The sequence below is a fragment of the Microcaecilia unicolor genome, chromosome 4 (assembly GCF_901765095.1).
Source record: "Microcaecilia unicolor chromosome 4, aMicUni1.1, whole genome shotgun sequence".
In the NCBI taxonomy this organism is placed as follows: domain Eukaryota; kingdom Metazoa; phylum Chordata; class Amphibia; order Gymnophiona; family Siphonopidae; genus Microcaecilia; species Microcaecilia unicolor.
In genome coordinates, this window is record NC_044034.1 from 177,103,635 (window position 1) to 177,128,456 (window position 24,822).

At 48.6% G+C, this 24,822-nt stretch overlaps 1 protein-coding gene across 7 annotated transcripts in view; it reads right to left on the reverse strand.

Annotated features, from left to right (window-relative positions):
- Positions 1 to 24,822, reverse strand: part of ZNF143 (zinc finger protein 143) — a 229,103-nt gene that overhangs the window by 28,424 nt on the left and 175,857 nt on the right. For all 7 annotated transcript variants that reach the window (XM_030201000.1, XM_030200999.1, XM_030201006.1 and 4 more), the window contains 3 exons: positions 15,075 to 15,302; positions 12,549 to 12,685; positions 12,077 to 12,238 (listed from right to left, as the gene is read on the reverse strand). In XM_030201000.1, coding sequence (XP_030056860.1) covers positions 12,077 to 12,238; positions 12,549 to 12,685; positions 15,075 to 15,302 — 527 coding nt within the window. The remainder of the gene's footprint in view (positions 1 to 12,076; positions 12,239 to 12,548; positions 12,686 to 15,074; positions 15,303 to 24,822) is intronic.

Sequence of the window (24,822 nt, forward strand, 5' to 3'; positions counted from 1 at the left end):
CCGCAGGAGCCCTCAGGGTAGGGGGAGACCCACCCGAAGGCTCACCGCCACCAGCAGGGGAATGGACAGCCCTCACCTGCACTCCAGTCGAAGCACCACCGTCCGACGACATCAGCAGAAGTGGAGGTCCTGGTACCACCGATGCCGACGCAGCCTTCCGATGTCTCAGCCTCGATGCAGAGGGTCGATGCCTCGATGCACTCGATGCAATCGCGGCCGAGGACGGAGGTCTGGACGCTGTCGACGTCGATGCACTCGATACCCCCGGTGCCGATGCCAACGAAGTGCCCGAGAACAAAACGTTCCACTGGGCCAATCTCGCTACCTGAGTCCGCTTTTGTAAAAGAGTGCACAGACTACAGGCCTGCGGGCGGTGCCCAGCCCCCAGACACTGAAGACACGACGCGTGCCTGTCAGTGAGCGAGATTATCCGGGCGCACTGGGTGCACTTCTTGAAGCCGCTGGGAGACTTCGATGACATGGGCGGAAAAATCACGCCAGCAAAATCAAAACTCGTTATTGCGGTAGGCACCAAAAAGAGGGGGGAGAAAAAATTTGACCTGAGGCCTCAACAGGGCCTACCCCGAAGACGAAAAGAAACTTAACGGGGCAAAAACTGAAAATAGAGGGAAGGGAAAAAGACCGAAAAGGTCCTCTTCCGAAATCCTTTTTTTTTTCCGTAGCGAAAAGTCAAAAGAGACGCGCGAGGTCAACTTAAGGGGCGCGAATGGCGTAACACGACCGTACCAAGCGCGGACAAAAGAAGACTGGCCGGCACGAGGTGGTTTCGGGCGGGAAGACGGCCGCGCATGCGCGGTGCGCATCGGCGCGCGAGGGCTAACAAAGGCTTTTGCTAGTGAAGATTCCGATTAGAGGGGCTGCCGTGGACGTCACCCATCAGTGAGAACAAGCAGCCTGCTTGTCCTCGGAGAATCAGTATTATAATGACGGTACTATGAGAGCCACATTGAGCCTGCAAATAGGTGGGAAAATGTGGGGTACAAATGCAACAAATAAATAAATGATTCTAGTCAGAAGAGAAGTAAAAGTGGAAGACTGTGAATTCCCCTTACTCACATCAAAGTATTTACTTTATTTTCAGTTTTTAAAAGAATTGTGATTTATGAAGCATTCTATAAAGTACACACAAAATCTATTCTTGGGTACAACGCAAGCCATAAACATATGGAATATTAGTCAGCATTTCTGCTGCCTCCAGCAATAAACAGCAGATGATAGGCTATAGAAGAGTTAGTTCAGCCATAAGTAGGGAAGGAAAGCAAATTAATACAGACTGTTTGTCACTAGTTTATAAACAGGGCCGGTCTTAGCAAGTGCAGGGCCCTATGCAGACCAATTTGGTGGGGCCCCATCCAAGCCCCGCCCCCACCCTAGCTCCACCCCATTGATAAGATTATTCCATTTTTAGAACATTTTTAATGAAATTTCAAATAAAGACAAATGAAGCTAAACTTGTACAAAAAAACTGATTGAAATAATAAGCACAATGCTATCATGAAACCTCCTCTCCCCAGAAATTATTCAGTTCAAGTCCACTACAATTAGTAGTTCCAATTCTCATAACAAAGGAGAATAAAGGAAAAATATTAAGAAAAGATTCAGTACTTTCAAATTCCCCTATTACTCTGTAACCCATATATGCAATAAAATAAAAATGAAATAGTAACATAGTAGATGACGGCAGAAAAAGACCTGCACGGTCCATCCAGTCTGCCCAACAAGATAAACTCATATGTGCTACTTTTTGTGTATACCTTACCTTGATTTGTACCTGTCCTTTTCAGGGCACAGACCGTATAAGTCTGCCCAGCACCATCCCCGCCTCCCAACCACCAGTCCCGCCTCCCACCACCGGCTCTGGCACAGACCAGTAGAGAGAGAGAGAGGAGATGCTGAATGGCAGTGTGAGAGAGGAAAAAGCTAGTGAAAGACTGGGGAATAAGAGAAAGGAGAATGTGAGAGCCAGAGTGAGGAAAAGAGATGAAAAGCTGTAGGTAGATGCAGTAAAAAGAGGGGAGATGGAAGACTGGATAATATGAATGAAATCTGAATGGCTAGGTAACAAAAAAAAATGGAAGAAAGCTGAAAGGAACAGATTAGTGTTGATGATAGTCGTTATGGAAGAGGTGAAGAAGACAGAAGACTTCAGCGTCTGTTTAGCATTTGCACTCTTCTTCTAAGGACCACTTGAATGTACAATATAAAAACATATAGACCACCAAGGTATTAAAATTGTTTTAAAATATATACCACAACTCTCTGACTCAAGAAGACTCCGACTCTGTCTGTCACCCATAATTGTCTGACAACACAGAAAAAAAATAAGTAAAAATAAAATAGACACAATTAATACCTTATACACCAATATACCAGCCATACGGAAAATGCAGACCGTCAACAATATGAAGCTAGCAAGGGATCATAATACCACAATTCTCATGTAGAGCCACAAAACACCCTTTTAGAGGTAGTGTGTCATGATTTAGGCTCTACACCCTTTCTGATGTTTGGTGCCACCTTAGTAAGTTAATTCAAAAAAAGCTCCAGTTTTAATTCAAAAACAACATTTAATTATTTAAAAATATATATACCATTCCAATTGTTTCCTCAAACTTCTTACCCTATGCTGCACTACATAATATGTACAAAAACAGCATTCACATAGAATTACATGCTTATTGGATTCATACAACAATCATAGCACAATGTTCAATCCCTATGAACCAATGATTAGCGCCACGCTTTCCGCGTGACCGCTATATTATAATCAATTGTATTTATCCGCTTTCAGTTCAAGATGGGGATCCTTCATTAACTGTTCATGAATTATAAATCCCACTTGTGCAGCATATTGCAGGTATTAAGAAGTTAGTCAACAACTCCGTGTTCACATAAAGTGTTCAGTGTAAATCGGTTCCCCTCGGTTCCCAGTTAATGAAGGATCCCCATCTTGAACTGAAAGCGGATAAATACAATTGATTATAATATAGCGGTCACGCGGAAAGCGTGGCGCTAATCATTGGTTCATAGGGATTTAACATTGTGCTATGATTGTTGTATGAATCCAATAAGCATGTAATTCTATGTGAATGCTGTTTTTGTACATATTATGTAGTGCAGCATAGGGTAAGAAGTTTGAGGAAACAATTGGAATGGTATATATATTTTTAAATAATTAAATGTTGTTTTTGAATTAAAACTGGAGCTTTTTTTGAATTAAATTGTGAATTTTGGCTCTGGGAGTTAAGGTATATCCCCTATTAATTATATTGCCACCTTAGTAAGGCCAACACACAATCTCTCCACTGCAAAACACTATACACAAACTTGTGCAAAAACACACTCATAACCTTAACAAACCATAAACAGCACTAATTCCAAGGACAGGCGTGGAAAGGCAACTGTAATTACACCGGGCTCTAAAACACCAGTGCACAACCTAGTGAAAACAAAAACAAAAAACAAAAAGGGCTGCAACTATACGCAGAATACTGCACCTTCCTTGATCACACCTGAAAAACACATGAAGGCAAAATACTGAACTGGAAAGTTACCTCAAGAAATCGAACTCAGCATGCAGCAATACTACAAAAATTGAATCTTACTTGAAAAATATCACAGATGCACATTTCCAAAAACTATTCAAATTACAGCCCACCAGATAGAACAAATGTGGGGACTAAACTTCCATCCAATATCCTATTAGTGTCCCAAACATATATATTCACTGCAGGGTTTACAAATTTTTATAGTCATCCACGATTTACTCCAAATTATTTTCGGGGTTCATCAGATCTAACTGCCTCTCACATCCACCTGAATAGTTATGTTCTTTGCGTCACAAGCGCAATGGTGTGGTGCAAATCCTCATTGAATCCCCTTCTTATCATTTCATATCACACTGTTTAATTTCCAAGTCGTATAATTTATGTAATCCAGCAAAACTGTTTTTAATAATAAAATATGCCCAACATATCTCAGTGAAAAACTTATCTTTAAATGACAACAGCTTGTAAACGCTAGGGAACCCCCACCACTGACATATTCCAATTAATAAATCCTGAATAAAATAGTTTTTTCTATCTTTGTTGTCTGGTAACTTTGTTTTTCTGATCATGCTGGCTCAGTATCCGATTGTGCTGCTATCTGTCCTCTTAACTCCGTTTCCAGGGCTTCCTTTCCATTTAATTCTTTACTTTCCGCCTTTCTTCTTCATTTCTTGCCCTACATCCATAAGTAAAAGCTGGGTCCTCTGCAGACTTGACTGTTCAGTGGATCCAGCTTCTGCCTATTTTCTATATCCATGTGCATTTTTTCTCCTCTCTTCCTTTTCCCTCACCTCATCTCCTTCCTCACTCTTCCCTCGCCTCCATCCATGTCCAGCATTTCTTCTCCTCTCTTCCTTTTCCCTCACCTCATCTCCTTCCTCACTCTTCCCTCGCCTCCATCCATGTCCAGCATTTCTTCTCTCTCCTCCATCCATCTATGTCCAGCAACCCCCCCGTCCCCTCTGCCATCCACCTATGTCCAGAAACCCCCTTCCCCTGCCATCCACCCATGTCCAAAAAGCGAATGATACATACCTGTAGCAGTTGTTCTCCGAGGACAGCAGGCTGATTGTTCTCACGACTGGGTTGACGTCCACGGCAGCCCCCACCAACTGGAAGAAAACTTTGCGGGCGGTCCCGCACGCAGGGCACGCCCACTGCGCATGCGCGGCCGTCTTCCCGCCCATGCGCGATCGTTCCCGCTCAGTTGAATGACAAGCAAAGGAATGAGTAAAACGCAACTCCAAAGGGGAGGAGGGAGGGTAGGTGAGAACAATCAGCCTGCTGTCCTCGGAGAACACCTGCTACAGGTATGTATCATTCGCTTTCTCCGAGGACAAGCAGGCTGCTTGTTCTCACGACTGGGGTATCCATAGCTCTCAGGCTCACTCAAAACAAGAACCCAAGTCAATTGAACCTCGCAACGGCGAGGGCATAACAGAAATTGACCTACAAAGAACAACTAACTGAGAGTGCAGCCTGAACAGAATAAAATCGGGTCCTGGAGGGTGGAGTTGGATTCAAACCCCAAACAGATTCTGCAGCACCGACTGCCCAAACCGACTGTCGCTTTGGGTATCCTGCTGGAGCCAGTAATGTGATGTGAATGTGTGGACTGATGACCACGTCGCAGCCTTGCAAATCTCTTCAATAGTGGCTAACTTCAAGTGGGCCACTGACGGTGCCATGGCTCTAACACTATGAGCCGTGACATGGCCCTCAAGAGTCAGCCCAGCCTGGGCGTAAGTGAAGGAAATGCAATCTGCTAGCCAATTGGAGATGGTGCGTTTCCCGACAGCGACCCCCTTCCTATTGGGGTCGAAAGAAATAAACAATTGGGCAGAATGTCTGTGGGGCTGTCCCCGCTCCAGATAGAAGGCCAACGCTCGCTTGCAGTCCAATGTGTGCAACTGACGTTCAGCAGGGCGGGTATGCGGTCTGGGAAAGAATGTTGGCAAGACAATTGACTGGTTAAGATGGAACTCCGACACCACCTTTGGCAGAAACTTAAGGTGAGTACTCTGTTATGATGAAATTTGGTATAAGGAGCATGAGCTACCAGGGCTTGAAGCTCACTGACTCTACAAGCTGAAGTAACTGCCACCAAGAAAATGACCTTCCAGGTCAAGTACTTCAGATGGCATGAATTCAGTGGCTCAAAAGGAGGTTTCATCAGCTGGGTGAGGACGACGTTGAGATCCCATGACACTGCAGGAGGCTTGACAGGGGGCCTTGACAAAAGCAAGCCTCTCATGAATCGAACGACTAAAGGCTCTCCAGAGATGGCTTTACCCTCTACACGATGATGGTAAGCACTAATCGCACTAAGGTGATTCCTTACTGAGTTGGTCTTGAGACCAGACTCTGATAAGTGCAGAAGGTATTCAAGCAGGTTCTGTGCAGGACAAGAATGAGGTTCTAGGGCCTTGCTCTCACACCAAACGACAAACCTCCTCCACTTGAAAAAGTAACTCTTTTTAGTGGAATCCTTTCTAGAGGCAAGCAAGACACGGGAGACACCCTCAGACAGACCCAACGAAGCAAAATCTACGCCCTCAACATCCAGGCCGTGAGAGCTAAAGACTGAAGGTTGGGGTGCAGAAGCGCTCCGTCGTTCTGCGAAATGAGAGTCGGAAAACACTCCAATCTCCACGGTTCTTCGGAGGACAACTCCAGAAGTAGAGGGAACCAGATCTGACGGGGCCAAAAAGGTGCTATCAGAATCATGGTGCCATGGTCTTGCTTGAGCTTCAGCAAGGTCTTCCCCACCAAAGGTATGGGAGGATAAGCATACAGGAGGCCGTTCCCCCAATGGAAAAGAAAGGCATCCAACGCCAGTCTGCCTTGCGCCTGTAGTCTGGAACAGAACAGAGGCAGCTTGTGGTTGGTCTGAGAGGCGAAAAGGTCCACCGAGGGGGTGCCCCACTCTCGGAAGATCTTGCATACCACTCTGGAATGGAGCAACCACTCGTGTGTTTGCATGACTCTGCTCACCCTGTCGGCCAGACTGTTGTTTACGCCTGCCAGATATGTGGCTTGGAGAAGCATGCCGAACTGGCAAGCCCAACTCCACATCCCGACGGCTTCCTGACACAGGGGGCGAGATCCGGTGCCCCCCTGCTTGTTGATATAATACATTGCAACCTGATTGTCTGTCCGAATTTGGATGATTTGATAGGACAGCCGATCTCTGAAGGCCTTCAGTGCGTTCCAGACCGCTCGGAGCTCCAGGAGGTTGATCTGAAGATCTTGTTCCTGGAGGGACCACAGTCCTTGGGTCCCATCGACATGAGCTCCCCACCTCAGGCGAGATGCATCCGTCATCAGCACCTTCGTGGGCTGCGGAATTTGGAATGGACGTCCCAGGGTCAAATTGGTCCGAATTGTCCACCAGTGCAGCGAATTGCGGCAACTGACGGACAGGCGGATGACATCTTCTAGATTCCCGGTGGCTAGGCACCACTGGGAAGCTAGGGTCCATTGAGCAGGTCTCATGTGAAGACGAGCCATGGGAGTCACATGAACCGTAGAGGCCATATGACCCAAGAGTCTCAACATCTGCCAGACCTGCTGAGACGCTCTGGTCTGGAAGGCGAGGGACAGGAGATTGTGCGCCCTCGCTTCGGGAAGAAAGGCCTGAGCCGTCTGTGAATTCAGCAGAGCTCCTATGAATTCCAGAGATTGGACTGGCTGGAGATGGGACTTCGGGTAATTTATCACAAACCCCAGCAGCTCCAGAAGGTGAATAGTGCACTGCATGGACCGACGAGCTCCTGCCTCTGAGGTGCTCTTGACCAGCCAATCGTCGAGATACGGGAACCCGTGCACCCCCAGCTTGCGTAGATACGCCGCAACCACCACGAGACACTTTGTGAACACCCGTGGTGCAGAGGCGAGCCCAAAGGGCAGCACACAATACTGAAAGTGCCTTGACCCCAAACGGAATCGGAGATACTGTCTGTGAGCTGGCAGTATCGGGATGCGAGTGTAAGCGTCCTTTAAATCCAGGGAACATAGCCAATCGTCTTTCTGAATCATGGGTAGAAGGGTGCCTAAGGAAAGCATCCTGAACTTTTCTCGGACCAGATATTTGTTCAGGCCTCTCAGGTCTAGGATGGGGCGCATCCCCCCTGTTTTCTTTTCCACAAGGAAGTATCTGGAATAGAATCCCTGCCCTTCCTGCCCGGGTGGCACAGGCTCGACCGCATTGGCGCTGAGAAGGGTGGAGAGTTCCTCTGCAAGTACCTGCTTGTGATGGGAGCTGAAGGATTGGGCTCCCGGTGGACAATTTGGCGGAGTGGAGATCAAATTCAGGGTGTATCCGCACCGCACTATTTGGAGAACACCACTGGTCGAAGGTTACGAGAGACCACCTTTGGTGAAAAACTGTCAACCTCCCCCCCGACTGGCAGGTCGTCCGGTACGGGTACTTTGATGGCGGCTATGTTCCCATGGATCCAGTCAAAAGCCCATCCCCTGCTTTTGCTGTGGAGGCGCAGGGGGCTGCTTAGGCGCTGGGACTGTCCCTGTGCCTGAGGAGGCCTTCGGGCCGGCTGGGTGTACCTACGCTTGTTGTAGGCGTAGGGCGCAGCCTGCCTGGCCCGGGAAAAACGTCCACCTGCGGAGGTGGATGCTGAAGGTGCCCAGTGGGAGAGCTTGTCGAGAGCGGTTTCCCGCTGGTGTAGTTGGTCCACCAACTGCTCGACCTTCTCGCCAAAGATGTTATCCCCCTGGCAAGGGACATCCGCCAGTCGTTGCTGGGTGCGGTTGTCCAGGTCAGAGGCATGCAGCCATGGGAGTCTGCGCATCACTATACCTTGGGCCACAGCTCTAGATGCCACATCACAGGTGTCATACATACCCCTGGACAGGAACTTTCTGCACGCCTTCAGCTGCTTGACCACCTCCTGAAAAGGCCTGGACTGCTCCGGAGGGAGCTTGTCGACCAGGTCCGCCAGTTGCCTCACATTGTTCCGCATGTGGATGCTCGTGTAGAGCTGGTATGATTGGATGCGAGTCACGAGCATGGAAGATTGTTAGGCCTTCCTCCCAAACGAGTCCAGAGTGCGAGACTCCCGCCCAGGGGGCACCGAGGCGGTATCCCTCGAACTCCGTGCTCTCTTGAGAGCAGAGTCCACGACCGCCGAGTCATGAGGCAATTGAGGCCGCATCAACTCTGGGTCTGAGTGGATCCTGTATTGGGACTCCGCTTTCTTGCGGATGGTGGGATTAGATAATGGCTTCAACCAGTTCCGAAGCAGAGTCTCTTTGAGGACATCAAGGCCCGCTGTCGGGAAAGGCAGGGGGGCCGGTGCCGGAAGCTGCTCGGGTCCAGAAGACGGTACCGAAGTACCCGCGGACTGACGCAGCGACACCTCTTCAACCGAGGGTGAACGCTCCTCCCGGCACTGCCGCTTCCTGGGCGTCGAGTCATCCCTCGAAGTACCGGAGCTGGCAGTCCCGTGCGCCATGGGCGACCGATGACGGTGTTTCTTTGCTTTCTTTCGATGCCCGTCATCGGCGCAAGAGACGAGGAGGAGGTAGAACCCCCCCGGCCTCGAGGAATCAGATCCGACAGGGTTCGGTCCCGATGGCCCTGGGTAGAGGGAGTGGCCGGGGCACACTGCCCGCGCGGCCGCTCACCCCCCGCCGTCACCGGCAGGCCGGCGGGCCAACGGTACCTGTACTCCTGGGGTCGGTGCCAGGGTCGGCGCCGATTTCATCGACATCGGTACCAGTACCGAAGACCCGGCCGTCGACACCGATGCCGTCGAGGTCGACATCGAAGGGCTGGCGCAAGTTCCGAAAAGACGGTCCCGAAGAACTTGCTTCGCCACCTGTGTCCGCTTCCTCAAGCCGAGACACAAGGTGCACGCCTTGGAATTATGCTCCGGCCCGAGGCACCAAGCGTGAGTATCGGTCTGCGAGATCTGCCGGCCGCATCGACCACACTTTTTGAATCCGCTCGGGACCTTCGAGGGCATCGACGGAAAAATCGCGTCGGCGAAGTCAAAGTCGTCGATGGTGGTGGTGAAAAGCACACCCGAAAAAGAAATGACCGCGCGGCCACAAGGCCGCGACGAAGCGCCCTCGTGGCTAAAAACGACGAGGACACTTTTTTTTTTTTGGATTTCTAAGAAAAAATACACAAACGCGTACGCGAAACAAGAAAAAAGCCGCGGCTAGGCCGCAATCCGGTTTCCAGGGCTGACAAAGAGAGAGACGATAACACGTCTCTCTCCAGCGCGGAATAGAAAGAAACTGAGAGGGAACGGTCGCGCACGGGCGGGAAGACGGCCGTGCATGCGCGGTGGGCGTGCCCTGCGTGCGGGACTGCCCGTAAAGTTTTCTTCCGGTTGTTGGGGGCTGCCATGGACGTCAACCCAGTCATGAGAACAAGCAGCCTGCTTATCCTCGGAGAAACCCCCCTCCCCTGCCATCCACCCATGTCCAGCGACCCTCCTGTCCCCCTGCCCTCCACTGCCAACTGCCATCCACCTATGTCCAAACCCCCCCCTTCCCTGCCATCTACCCATGTCCAGTAACCCCCCGTCCCCCATGCCCTCCATCCATGTCCAGCACGCGACTGTCCTCGTTTTCCTGCTCCCCCTCCCTCCAGGCACCTGAGCCCCCCTCCCGTCTGAGCCCCCCCTCCCCGACCCGCCAAACGACCCTCTTCTGCCACCCGACCCGGCCGGCACCTCACCTGACCCAACATTTTAAAAAATCTCCAAGCGGCGATGCCTGCGTCTGACTAGAAGAAGAAAAACCGCTTCGCAGTTTGTCCATCGGCCAGCCTTCCCTCATGTCCCGCCCTTGCCGAAGTTACATCAGAGGGCGGGACATGAGGGAAGGCCGGCTGATGGACGAACTGCAAAGCGGTTTTTCTTCTAGTCAGACGCAGGCATCACCGCTTGGAGATTTTTTTAAAATGTTGGGTCAGGTGAGGTGCCGGCCGGGTCGGGTAGCAGAAGAGGGTCGTTTGGTGGGGAGGGAGGGGCTCAGACGGGAGGGGGGCTCAGGTGCCTGGAGGGAGGGGGAGTAGGGGAACGCGGAGAGTCATGTCGTTTGACATGGGTGGAGGGCGGGCAAGCAGCGGCGGACCGGCGGCGAGGCAGAGCTGAGGCGCGCCGCGCGGGGCCCCCTTTGGTGCGGGGCCCTATGCGGCCGCCTCTGCCTAAGACCAGCCCTGTTTATAAAGACACTAGTAAAAGAGGCCCGTTTCCTACAGAAAGGAAACGGGCGCTAGCAAGGTCCCTCTCTCCCCAGAGCTCCAAGCGCCCCTCCCCCATCACCCTCTCCCTCACCCCATCCCCCCACCCCTCCCTCCCCTCTTCCCCTCCTTGAGTTCCAGGACCCCTTCCCCCCTGCTCTTCGAGTTCCAGGATCCCCCTCCCACCTCTCCTATTCGAGTTCCAGGACCCCCTCTTCCAGTTCCAGGACTGGCCCTCCCCTTCCAGTGGAGTTCCAGGACCCCCCTCTCCCCTCTGTCGTTTCAGGACCCCCCTCCCCCCTCTGTCGTTTCAGGACCCGAACCCCCCCCCCCCTCCCCTTTGTAAGAGCCGGCTGTTTAAAAGTTTTTACCTCCTGCACGCATGGACGCCGCTTCAGACAGCCTTTGTTTTCGCTTCCGTTTCAACTGTTCCTGTGGTCCTGCCCTCATTTCCTGTTTGCGGAAGGGCGGGATCACAGGAACAACTGAAACAGAAGCGAAAGCAAAGGCGGCGTCCATGCGTGCATATAAGTACATAAGTAATGCCACACTGGGAAAAGACCAAGGGTCCATTGAGCCCAGCATCCTGTCCATGACAGTGCAGGGCTTCACTGTTGCCGGCAGACCGCAGAGCAGGAGGTAAAACTTTTTTGGGTGGAAGAAATCGGAGGAGAGGTGGGGCGTCGGACTGAAGCTTCCGGTGGCTGCTGCTGGGCTCTCTTCCCTCTCACTTCCCATTGGTCCACCCTGTGATGTCATCCCAAGGGCGGACCAATGGGAACTGTGTTACGAACCCAGGCATCCAGACAGATGTGCAGAGCTGCAAATTATTATATAGGACGAGGACAGCCTGGACAAGATAATCATAGTGGAGGGTGAATGTCCATGGAAGGCATTTTTTTTTTAATGCAGTTAAAATTAAGCAAAACAAAATTGTGATACAGATGCTAAGATTTTAAATAAACTTATTTGTAAAGACTCAGGTAATCATCCATTACCAGAATGCATTACATCCATCCATGCTACCTCCCTCTGTAAAACACAGATCATATAAAGTGCAATGGGACTTGATATACCGCCTTTCTGTGTTACAATCAAAGTGGTTTACTTTTGTTATATGCAGGTAACTTCCATTTGACAGGTTAACTGATCACTGCATCTTCCCTGGAGTTTTTAAAGGAAAGAAAAGGGCAGCTGATGGCCAAGATCGATGCTTCATACCTTGTCCAAAGCAAAAGCTGCAATTATGTCATCTGAAAAGAAATACTTATGAATCAAACGGGACTGATTTTACCTGCTGTCCTTCAGTGTCTTCTGCGGCAACCATTGCTACAGAATGTGTTCCTGCTGAAGAAATGACAGCATCATGGGCAGGAACTGTGATTGTAGTGCCATCCTGTGTCACCATTGTGATGGTGTTGCCAATGGCATGCATGTCAGCTTCAGATATGTTGACCTGAAAGACAACAAACAGTTTGGCAAAACAAAATGATCTGGTTCTACCAAACACTTGGCACTTAAAATTCAGTATTCTGATTCACATAAAAAATATGATAGTAGTAGATATTTTCAAGTTACAGCTAACATGGTGCAAAGTTCAGAGAATATTTCTACTGAAATCTTTTTGAGGACCCCCCACCTCCCCCCCCCCCCCCAAAAAAAAAATGGAGGAAGAAAAAAAAAAAAAAAGACCCAGACTGGATTCCGAGAAAATTGGGGAAACTAGAACTGCATCTTAGGCAGAGAGTAAACTGGAGAATACTTACATGCTGGGTCCCATCCTGGGATATTAGCGCTACCTGTTGGCTCAGTGCTGTGGACACCTGAGAAGAAATTCCATCATCTTCATCATCACCAGTCACATAGGTTATGTGTGGCACTTTCAGTATATCTTCATCTGACCCTAAATAACAAATTACCAAAACGACCCATGTTGTCAACACTAATGCAAAGAACCCTGAGAATTTAAAAATAAATTTGGCTTATCAAAAGTTTTGCAGTTTCTGATTATCTATAAATATTCTTGCAAAAGAAAGATTTGAAAAGAGGAAAGAATGCAACAGCTTCAAAAATAGTTCTTCCTTAGGTAACAAAAAGGCAAAAAGTAAAATGTCAATATGGTATTATGTAATTGTGTTAATTTTTAACCTAGTGTCTGCAATCTTTGCCAACATAGGGCCAGATGCACTAAACTTAGCAAGCCCCTAACGAGCCCTTAACGAGCAAGTAGTAAACCCTGGCATGCACTAAAGACTTTTTTCCCACGATGGTAGCAGCTAACGAAAACGGAATGCAGATGAGCAAATTGTGTAGAAACCCAATTGTAATGAGATGCACTAACCTTTTCCGATTGCCTTAACGCTGGAAAATCTAACAAGAGGTCTGTATCTCTCGTTGGGGCTGCCCAGGATAAAAATTGGCCCAAAGTAACAAAACAAAACAAAATTGGCAACAAAAAAAACGCTACGCTTAAAAAAAACCCCAAAACCGTCATTCCCCTCCCCCCCCCTGTCTTTAACCCTGCTGCTGAACCCTGAAGAAGAAGAGGTTTCCCTGCTCATCACCCCCCCCCCCCCCCGCAATAATAAAAACGTCTTTTTTGGCAGTGCTTCACTCAGCTGAGACCAGGAAGTCCCTGAGCCAATCACAGCGCGTTCAGCCAAGCTAAACGTGCTGTGATTGGCTCAGAGATTTCCTGGTCTCTCAGCTGAGTGAAGCACTGCCAACAAAGACGTTTTATTATTGCAAGGGGGGAATGACGGCCAAAATGGACATTTTTTTTGGATGGGTGTCTATTTTGGCTGTCATTCCCCCCTTGCAATAATAAAAACATCTTTTTTAGCAGTGCTCCACTCAGCTGAGAGACCAGGAAGTCTCTGAGCCAATCACAGCGCATTCAGCCGAGCTAAACGCGCTGTGATTGGCTCAGGGACTTCCAGGTCTCTCAGCTGAGTGAAGCACTGCCAAAAAAGACGTTTTTATTATTAAGGAGGCCAAAATGGACGTTTTTTTTTTTTGGATGGGCGCCTTCCCCCCCTTGCAATAATAAAAACGTCTTTTTTGGCAGTGCTTCACTCAGCTGAGAGACTTGGAAGTCCCTGAGCCAATCACAGCGCGTTTAGCTAAGCAAAACGTGCTGTGATTGGCTCAGAGACTTCCAGATCTCTCAGCTGAGTGAAGCACTACCAAAAAAGACGTTTTTATTATTGCAGGGGGGGGGGGGGGGGGGGGGATGACGGCCAAAATGGACGTTTTTTTTGGATGGGCGTCCTCAACTGCACTGTCCTCTGTCGAGCCACATCGGAGGGGGTGAGCAGCGCGGCGTCTTCAGGCAGCACAGGGAGGCGTATCTGGCATGCGCAGAGCAGCCAGCATAACGCTTGGCTGCTCTGTGCATGCTCGACAGGCCGACTGTTTAACGACAGAATAGAGAATACAAGTGAGCTTCAACAAGCAGCTCATTTGCATTCCTGTTCCTTGATGCATGCCCGTTCCTTATCGATTCGCTAAGGGAATCGGTAAGGAAAGGGTTTTAACAAGTCTTTAGTGCATCTTGCCCATAGTCTTGTTACTATACAGTGTACTTATAGAGAATTACCATCATTAAAGTGGCTGAGGGCTACACAAACGGTTGAAGAATAATGCCAAGTGAGATAATACTGTACTATTTTTGTAAATAATTAACCACAAGATGGTGACTTGAATTGCCAGAAGCTGGCAAACAACAATGAATAATGTTACAGTCAATTCTAACTACAGACTCTTAAGTGCAATGATTTTTCCTATAAGTTCTGTTTACTTTTAGTGGACTGTTTTCAATAGAGAAAAATAGGCTGCTATCACACGCCCTAATTTTAGGCGCCTTGTTATAGAATTGACCTTTGTGTGTGCACACACATTTTATAAAATACACATGTACATCACACTTCTGTCCAAAACCCTTCTGTAACACCTCTGTGAGGCCCTCATGTATGTGCCATCTTGTCTGCATGCAATACACATATGTATTTGGCCACACAACATTTTTGGCATTTAAAACATGCTTAACATGGGGGAAGATGCTTTATAAAATTACCCTTTTAATACGTTTGAATGGGACATGATGATTCTTCCTGCACATACAGCTCCTGCTAGTGTGAAAACTTCTTGAGCAGAAATAACTATTTAAAAGGGACATTCTTCTGCAGCCTCATAACACGAGACAAATCACACAGAAGAGTTTTGTTAATCTAAAACTTAACAGCATGTTACCAAGAGTCTCTCCAGAGAGGAACAAAAGAGCAGGCACGCACCTGGCTGAGGATCAAAGAAAGCTTCCTGCTCTTCTTCAATGGGCTCTGTGTCGTTGTGTGCTGTCCGCTTGTGCATAGCTAGCGTGGAGATCTGCTTGTATGTTTTCCCACAGTGGTTGCAGTTGTAAGGTTTGGAATGAGAATGTACTACATGGTGTTTGTATAAACTGGAATATTCTGTAAACCGTTTATCACAGCCAGGGACTGTACATACATAAGGCTTCTCACCTAATAAACAAGGAAACCATATCAAAACAATAGATCTTTAAAGCTGCTGATGTTTGCTGGAATTCTCAGGTAATATGAGCAATTGTGGTTACAGAGCACTAGTATAATTGGAACAAATTTTCAAAACTGTATTTTGATCCAAAGTTTGCATGTATTTTCCCCGTGGAGTTTCTACCAATTATGAAAAGGAAAATACACACACAATTTCCTGGTTAAAATTGTCCAAATGTACAGCAGAGGCATGTGCCTGCTTTTCCTGTGGATGCTCTGACAACAATAAGTCTACTTTTGAAAATATAGTACAAAACTATATACATTACCACCTAACTCTGCTCCAGGAACATCTTCCTAAATATAAGGTACAAAGTGCCCACTTTTACCTGCATACAGATTTGACAACTTTCAAATAGCACTCTTCGTGGGTAAGTAGCTATTTATATAAAAGGTTTTTTAAAAATGCCTTCCCTCTCTATAGATTCTATCAAGAAAATAATTTAAAAAAATGAGAGAAATTATAGTGAAAACATTAAAAGGTCTGTCTAGTTCAATGTTTCTCTATCCAGTCCTCGAAGAACACCCAGCCAGTGAGGTTACATAGTAACATAGTAGATGACGGCAGAAAAAGACCTGCACGGTCCATCCAGTCTGCCCAACAAGATAAACTCATATGTGCTACTTTTTGTGTATACCTTACCTTGATTTGTACCTGTCCTTTTCAGGGCACAGACCGTATAAGTCTGCCCAGCACCATCCCCGCCTCCCAACCACCAGTCCCACCTCCCACCACCGGCTCTGGCACAGACCAGTAGAGAGAGAGAGAGGAGATGCTGAATGGCAGTGTGAGAGAGGAAAAAGCTAGTGAAAGACTGGGGAATAAGAGAAAGGAGAATGTGAGAGCCAGAGTGAGGAAAAGAGATGAAAAGCTGTAGGTAGATGCAGTAAAAAGAGGGGAGATGGAAGACTGGATAATATGAATGAAATCTGAATGGCTAGGTAACAAAAAAAAATGGAAGAAAGCTGAAAGGAACAGATTAGTGTTGATGATAGTCGTTATGGAAGAGGTGAAGAAGACAGAAGACGTCAGCATCTGTTTAGCATTTGCACTCTTCTTCTAAGGACCACTTAAATGTACAATAGAAAAACATATAGACCACCAAGGTATTAAAATTGTTTTAAAATATATACCACAACTCTCTGACTCAAGAAGACTCTGACTCTGTCTGTCATCCATAATTGTCTGACAACACACAGAAAAAAAAATAAGTAAAAATAAAATAGACACAATTAATACCTTATACACCAATATACCAGCCATACGGAAAATGCAGACCGTCAACAATATGAAGCTAGCAAGGGATCATAATACCACAATTCTCATGTAGAGCCACAAAACACCCTTTTAGAGGTAGTGTGTCATGATTTAGGCTCTACACCCTTTCTGATGTTTGGTGCCACCTTAGTAAGGCCAACACACAATCTCTCCACTGCAAAACACTATACACAAACTTGTGCAAAAACACACTCATAACCTTAACAAACCATAAACAGCACTAATTCCAAGGACAGGACGAGCTACAACCTTATGCGTGGCGTGGAAAGGCAACTGTAATTACACCGGGCTCTAAAACACCAGTGTACAACCTAGTGAAAAAAAAAAACAAAAAACAAAAAGGGCTGCAAACTATACGCAGAATACTGCACCTTCCTTGATCACACCTGAAAAACACATGAAGGCAAAATACTGAACTGGAAAGTTACCTCAAGAAATCGGACTCAGCATGCAGAAATACTACAAAAATTGAAACTTACTTGAAAAATATCACAGATGCACATTTCCAAAAACTATTCAAATTACAGCCCACCAGATAGAACAAATGTGGGGACTAAACTTCCATCCAATATCCTATTAGTGTCCCAAACATATATATTCACTGCAGGGTTTGCAAATTTTTATAGTCATCCACGATTTACTCCAAATTATTTTCGGGGTTCATCAGATCTAACTGCCTCTCACATCCATCTGAATAGTTATGTTCTTTGCGTCACAAGCACAATGGTGTGGTGCAAATCCTCATTGAATCCCCTTCTTATCATTTCATATCACACTGTTTAATTTCCAAGTCGTATAATTTATGTAATCCAGCAAAACTGTTTTCAGGATATCCACAATGAACATACATGAGATAAATCTGCATACACTGCATCCTTGGTATGCAACTGTCTCTCATGCACATGCACTATGGATATCCTGAAAACCTGCACATACACTGTGGCTGGGTGTGCCTCAAGGACGGGGTTGAGAACTTATTTTCCCTTCCCAAAGCTATCACATACAAGGTCACACTGGAAAGAAAACTGACCCCTCACCTTTTGGAAAAGAAGGGGAATGCCCTCTCCTCCAGCTCCCACTGCAAATCACAGAGGAACTCTAAGTAGTAAAACCCAAATACAAATTTTTTAAAAATGTCCTTTTTATTGACAAAGCCTCAGAGGCAAATCCAATCGCTCCACTTCCCCAAATTCCTGACAAGACTATACCACCTAATACTCTCCACCTCCCCAGAGCCATGTTTAGAAAATATGCATAATTTATTTCAACTTTCACAACCAGACCACTAACAACCCCCCCCCCCCCCCAAAGTTATATAAAATCTCACCTGCCCACTGGATTCCTACTGCTGTACAGAGAACTCCCCATCTCATTCATTCTTCATTTAAGGTCACCTATTCTGCATCACTCCTCAAGTTATCCCCCTCTGATCTTAACCATCCATGAATTCTATCCCACCTCTCAATCTTAAGCTCCCCCTCTGTTCCACTTTGAGTTTTCATATCATGTATAACTAGTAAAAAAGGCCAGTTTCTGACACAAATGAAACAGGCGCTACCAAGGTTTTCCTCGGAGTGTGTATGTTTGAGAGAGTGTGTGTGAGAGAGAGAGAGTGACTGTGCGAGTGTGTGTGTGTGACAGAGAGTGAGTGAGACTGGGTGCGAGTGTGTCTGTGAGAGAGAGAGTGTGTGAGAGAATGAGTGTGCCAGGGGCCCCCCTCCCTCCCAGTTTTATGGTCCGTCCCCCATCCCTCCCTCCCAGTTTCAGGGTCCAGGCGCCCCCCTTCTGTCCGACGTGCACAGAGAGATAGAGTGTGATAGACAGAGAGTGTGTCAGAGAGAGTGTATGTGAGAGACAGAGTGAGTGTGTGCCCCCACCCCCCCTTCACCCCCCTCTCAGGGCCCCAACTTCTTTTTAATTGAGCACCTGTCACGCTCCTCACCTGCTGCGCGTCTTGCCCGCTCCTCACGTCCTGCCTGCTCCTCGACCCCGCCTCCGTGAAGGGGAGCATCGGCCATGCTGGCTGGGCCGATGCTCCGACACCACACTCCTCACCCTGATTGCTACACCGGCCATCAAGGTGGCGCCGATGCAGCGTTCTTGCCACTGCTGCAGTTTGGAGCGCCAGCCATTTTGGCAGCACCGGTGCTCCAAGGATAGTGCTTCTCTTCCGGGCGCGGGGCCCGGGAACTCTTGCCATGCCTCCGATGCCCCGGGTTGGCCACTTGCGTCCTGGCTCCACCTCCTCCAGCTGGCTGGCCAATCTGTATCTCCCTTGCCTGCTGATTCCAGCCTGCCTTGGATTGTGTTGTTGTTGAAGCTCCGCCTCAACCCCTGTGCCCTGCCCTTTTCGCCCCTCCTCCTCCGGCTCTGACGTCAGCCTGATCTACGAAGCCTAGCAGACCAAGGAGCCACGGTCTCAGTCAGCAAGACGAATAGAACGCTGGAGATGAGAATTATTCCCTGACCCTCCCCATCCAGATTACAAGCCTAGGCACCTGGGGTTCCTTCCAAAACGTAGCTATAAAGCACTTGTCCATCACTAGAAGCAAAATTTATACGCTTACTTTCTCACCATGAAATCCCTGCCATGACAGTATTTTAACAGAAGATACTGCGATTCCCAAGGAGGACCTACCCCAAATGTGTATGCAATAGTTCGTTGTCTCCAAAATGCAATAACTGGAACCCCTCCAACACTTTAAAGAAGTGCTCTCATATATTAGTATTTGACACTTAAGCGTCTGCATATATCTAAATAAGACCTTGTACCCATTCTCTAAAGGATCTGTTCAAATGGAAACCCAACTCATATCATTTCTCTCTACGTAAGAACATAAGAGTAGCCATACTGGGTCAGACCAATGGTCCGATCTAGCTCAATATCCTGTTCCCAACAGTGGCCAAGCCAGGTGACAAGTACCTGGCAGAAACCCAAATCATGGCAACAATCCATGCTACAAATCCCAGGGCAACCAGTCGCCTCTCCATGTCTGTCTTAATAGCAGACTATGGACTTACCTCCAGGAACTTGTCCAAATCTTTTTCTAAACTATTATAAAACACTAACTGCTGTTACCACATCCTCTGGCAGAGTTTCAGAGCTTAACTATTTGTTGCGTGAAAAAAATATTGCCTCCTATTTATTTTAAAAGTTTTTCTATGTAACTTCCTTGAGTGTTCCCTAGTCTTTGTACTTTTAGAACAAGCAAAAAAAAAAAAAATCAATTTACTTCTGTATATAAGTTTGATACAACATTGCCCAGCTCAGCCTGCTACGTTACCATATACTGATGCCCGTATTCTCTGTCTCCCATCTGTATATATGTTTGATACAACATTGCCCAGCTCAGCCTGCTACGTTACCATATACTGATGCCCGTATTCTCTGTCTCCCAAAGATTATAATATGTAGCTGAACTCCATCATCTACCAGCCCTGACCAACTCATCCAGCACAGTTTCTCTCCATAGCTAGTATATGGGTGCTCTATTGCCAAGAGGGCCCAGGGTTCTTAGAGATCCAGAAGAAATTCCCCATCTTTAATTTCTCTAGTTTACCCCAGTGCTTCTCCTTGGATGACTGAAACTAGTCTACTACTGCCTTCACTTGACAGGGCTTAAGGTACCAGTCCAGACTGGGAACCCCTAGTCCCCCTTCTCTTTAGCTGGTTTTCTTTGGACATTTTCTGTGGTCTGCCTCACCACAGGAAGTCTAGAATCTTATGTTAAGTATGTCACAGAACCCTCCTTGGCACCATCAACAGTGCCCTAAACAAATAAGTAAGCTAGGAAGAACATTTATTCATACAGCATGGACCCTCCCCATCCAAGATATCATAAAAATTGACCCCAAGTGTCTACATCCTTAGCTGTACCATGGAAACAAAATGCACCTCTTAAGTATTTTGGGAAAATGGTTTTGATAGTTCTGATAAATTGCATAATAAACACCTAAGTACAACAATCTCTCCTCAAACTGGTTGACTCTCCAACACAAGTCACCCTAAAAGGTCTCCTGAAAAGTTTAACACTTATTCATGCCAAGAGGTTGGTTGGTAGTATAAATCTAATCATCAACTGGCACATCACTGGGTGGTTACCTCTTAGGAGGAATACTAATTTCAGTGGGTATTATTACTAGCAAGGCATTTCAAATCTGGGCACTGACAATACAACATGTACGACATGTAATACATGAGGATGGGCAGGTGCACCCCCATAACCAATTAAGAAATGTTTTCTTCTTGAATCCTATGGCCCAGTATGCATATTTATAGATCAAGCATTATCCCCCAAATTGTACATAGTGCAACTTAAGTTGCACATGCAAATCCAGTTGTATTCTGGATTTGTGCGCACAGCTAAATCAGTTACAAGCCAATAAATCGCCACTTAAGCAATTACTGACACTAACTGGCATTAATTAGAATTTACATGCACAACTGTCTAAGCGTATTCTATAAGAAGAAATCCGTCCAAAGACGGAGACCTCAGAACGCCCCACGGAAAATAACAGTACAACAGAAAAAGTGGGAGGGTGACCAAGGATACCAAAGACTGGAAGATGTATGTTGGTGAAAGGAGTTTATTGAAGTACGAAGACTCGACACAACGTTGTGTTTCGGCCGTTAGGCCTGCATCAGGAGTCTACAGAAGAGCGGAGAGTTCCTCTGCAAGTACCTGCTTGTGATGGGAGCTGAAGGATTGAGCTCCCGGTGGACAATTTGGTGGAGTGGAGATCAAATTCAGGGTGTATCCACACCGCACTATTTGGAGAACCCACTGGTCGGAGGTTATGAGAGGCCACCTTTGGTGAAAAACTTTCAACCCCCCCCCCCCCCGACCGGCAGGCCGTCCGGCACGGCTACTTTGATGGCGGCTATGTTCCCATGGATCCAGTCAAAAGCTCGTCCCCGGCTTTTGCTGTGGAGGCGCAGGGGGCTGCTTAGGTGCACGCTGTTGACGGGAACGAACGCGCTGGGACTGTCCCTGTGCCTGAGGAGGCCTTTGGGCCGGCTGGGTGTACCTATGCTTGCTGTAGGCGTAGGGTGCACCCTGCCGGGCCCGGGAAAAACGTCCACCTGCGGAGGTGGATGCTGAAGGCGCCCGGTGGGAGAGCTTGTCAAGAACGGTTTCCCGCTGGTGTAGTTGGTCCACCAACTGCTCGACCTTCTCGCCAAAAATGTTATCTCCCCGGCAAGGGACATCCGCCAGCCGCTGCTGGGTGCAGTTGTCCAGGTCAGAGGCACGCAGCCAGCAGAGTCTGCGCATCACTATACCTTGGGCCGCAGCTCTGGATGCCACATCACAGGTGTCATAGATACCCCTGGACAGGGATTTTCTGCACGCCTTCAGCTGCCTGACCACCTCCTGAAAGGGCCTGGACTGCTCCGGGGGGAGCTTGTCAACCAGGTCCGCCAGTTGCCGCACATTGTTCCGCATGTGGATGCTCGTGTAGAGCTGGTATGGTTGTACTCTGGTCACGAGCATGGAAGAATGGTAGGCCTTCCTCCCAAATGAGTCCAGAGTGCGAGATTCCCGCCCAGGGGGCGCCGAGCCAGTATCCCTCAAACTCCGTGCTCTCTTGAGAGCAGAGTCCACGACCACTGAGTCATGAGGCAGTTGAGGCCGCATCAACTCCGGGTCTGAGTGGATTCTGAATTGGGACTCCGCTTTCTTGGGAATGGTGGGATTAGATAATGGCTTCAACCAGTTCCGAAGCAGTGTCTCTTTGAGGACATTGTGCAGCGGTACCGTGGAAGACTCTCTAGGTGGTGATGGATAGTCGAGGACTTCGAGCATCTCCGCACTCGGCTCATCCACAGTAACCACTGGGAAGGGAATGCTGATAGACATGTCCTGAACAAAAGAGGCGAAAGAGAGGCTCTCAGGGGGCGAGAGCTTCCTCTCCGGTGAAGGTGTGGGGTCGGAGGAAGGCCCACAGACTCCTCGGAGGAGAAATATCTTGGGTCCTCCTCCTCCCCCCACGAGGCCTTCTCCTCGGTGTCAGACATGAGCTCTCTCAGCTCAGACCGCAACCAGGCCCGTCTTGACTGCGAGGAACAACATCCTCGATGAGGGTGTCGAGAGGTGGACTCCCGCGCCGGCGGGGATGAAGTTCCCTCCATCAACGTAGACGGGGATTCCACCTGAGTGGCAATCGACACCAGTGCCGCAAGCGGCGTCGAAGACCTCATCACCGGACCAGAGCCCACCGGCGCCTCCATCAATTGCACCAAGGGCACAAGCACCCCTGGTGCCGGCAAGGCCTGGCGCATCAGCCCTTCCAGGATCCCCGGAAGGATGGCTTGGAGGCACTCGTCTAGGCCCGCTGTCGGGAGAGGCAGGGGGGCCGGTGCGGGCGTCGGTGCTGGAAGCTGCCCGGGTCCAGGAGACAGTACCGGGGTACCCGACAACCTGCGCATCGACACCTCTTCGATAGAGGGGGAGTGCTCCTCCCAGCGCTGCCGCTTCCTGGGGGTCGAGTCTTCTCTTGACATCCCGGAGCTGCCAGTCCCATGCGCTGTGGGCGACTGATGACGGTGCTTCTTGGCAGCTTTCTTCCGATGCCCGTCATTGGCGTTCCGCAGCACTGAAGAGGAAGAGGTGGAGTCTCCACGGCCTCTAGGGATCGGATCCGACAGGGTTCGGTCCCGATGGCCCTGAGCAGCGGGAGTGGCTGGGGCGGACTGCCCACGCGGCTGCTCACCGCAGCCGTCGCTGGCAGGTCGTCAGGCCAAGGGAACCTGTGCTCCTGGGGTCGGTGCCATAGTCGGTGCCGAAGACGTTGACATTGGTACCGATACCAAAGACCCGGCCGTCGACACCGATGCCATCGAGGTTGACGTCGAAGGGCCGGCGCAAGTTCCAAAAAGACGGTCCCGAAGAACTTGCCTCACCACCTGCGTCCGCTTCCGCAAGCTGAGACACAAGGTGCACGCCTTGGAATTATGCTCCGGGCCAAGGCACTGGAGGCACCAAGCATGAGGATCGGTCTGCGAGACCTGCCGGCCGCACCGACCACACTTTTTGAATCCGCTCGGGACCTTCGAGGACATCGACGGAAAAATCGCGTCAGTGAGATCAAAATCGTTGATGGTGGCGGTGAAAAGCACACCAGAAAAAGAAAGAAACGGCCGCACAGCCACAAGGCCGCGACGAGGCGACCCTGCGACTAAACTCGACAAGGGGAAGGAAAAAACAAACCTTTTTTTTTTTTTTTTTTTAAATAAAGGGGCGCGAACGCGCAACAAGAAAAAAGAAAAGTAAAAGCGCGGACTAGGCCGCAAACCGGTTTTCCGGGGCTGACACAGAGAGGGACAAAGACGTGCCTCTCTCCAGCGCGGAAAGCAAAAAACTGAGCGGGAACGGTCGCACACGGGCGGGAAGAAGGTCGTGCATGCGTGGTGGGCATGCCCTGCGTGCGGGACCTCCCGCGAGATTTTTACTCCGGTTTGAGGGGCTGCCGTGGACGTCAACCCAGTCATGAGAACAAGCACCCTGCTTGTCCTCGGAGAATAATGAATATGTTCACAGAAATGCCCAAGAAACATGAGAATAAAGATCAAAATACCCTCTTCCCACATACAATCTGGTAAATATGCTTGGATAGTCAGGCCGTGGCGGTGAGAGGATTAAAAGCCACTTCCAGCAGTGGGCTGACAACCCCAGGTATTAAAATGCTGGGGCACATGCAGCTCCAAGTACATAAGTACATAAGTAATGCCACACTGGGAAAGAACAAGGGTCCATCGAGCCCAGCATCCTGTCCACGACAGCGGCCAATCCAGGCTAAGGGCACCTGGCAAGCTTCCCAAACGTACAAACATTCTATACATGTTATTCCTGGAATTGTGGATTTTTCCCAAGTTCATTTAGTAGCGGTTTATGGACTGGTCCTTTAGGAAACCGTCCAACCCCTTTTTAAACTCTGCTAACCGCCTTCACCACTTTCTCTGGCAATGAATTCCAGAGTTTAATTACGCGTTGGGTGAAGAAAAATTTTCTCCGATTTGTTTTAAATTTACTACACTGTAGTTTCATCGCATGCCCCCTAGTCCTAGTATTTTTGGAAAGCGTGAACAGACGCTTCACATCCACCTGTTCCACTCCACTCATTATTTTATATTCCTCTATCATGTCTCCCCTCAGCCGTCTCTTCTCCAAGCTGAAAAGCCCTAGCCTCCTT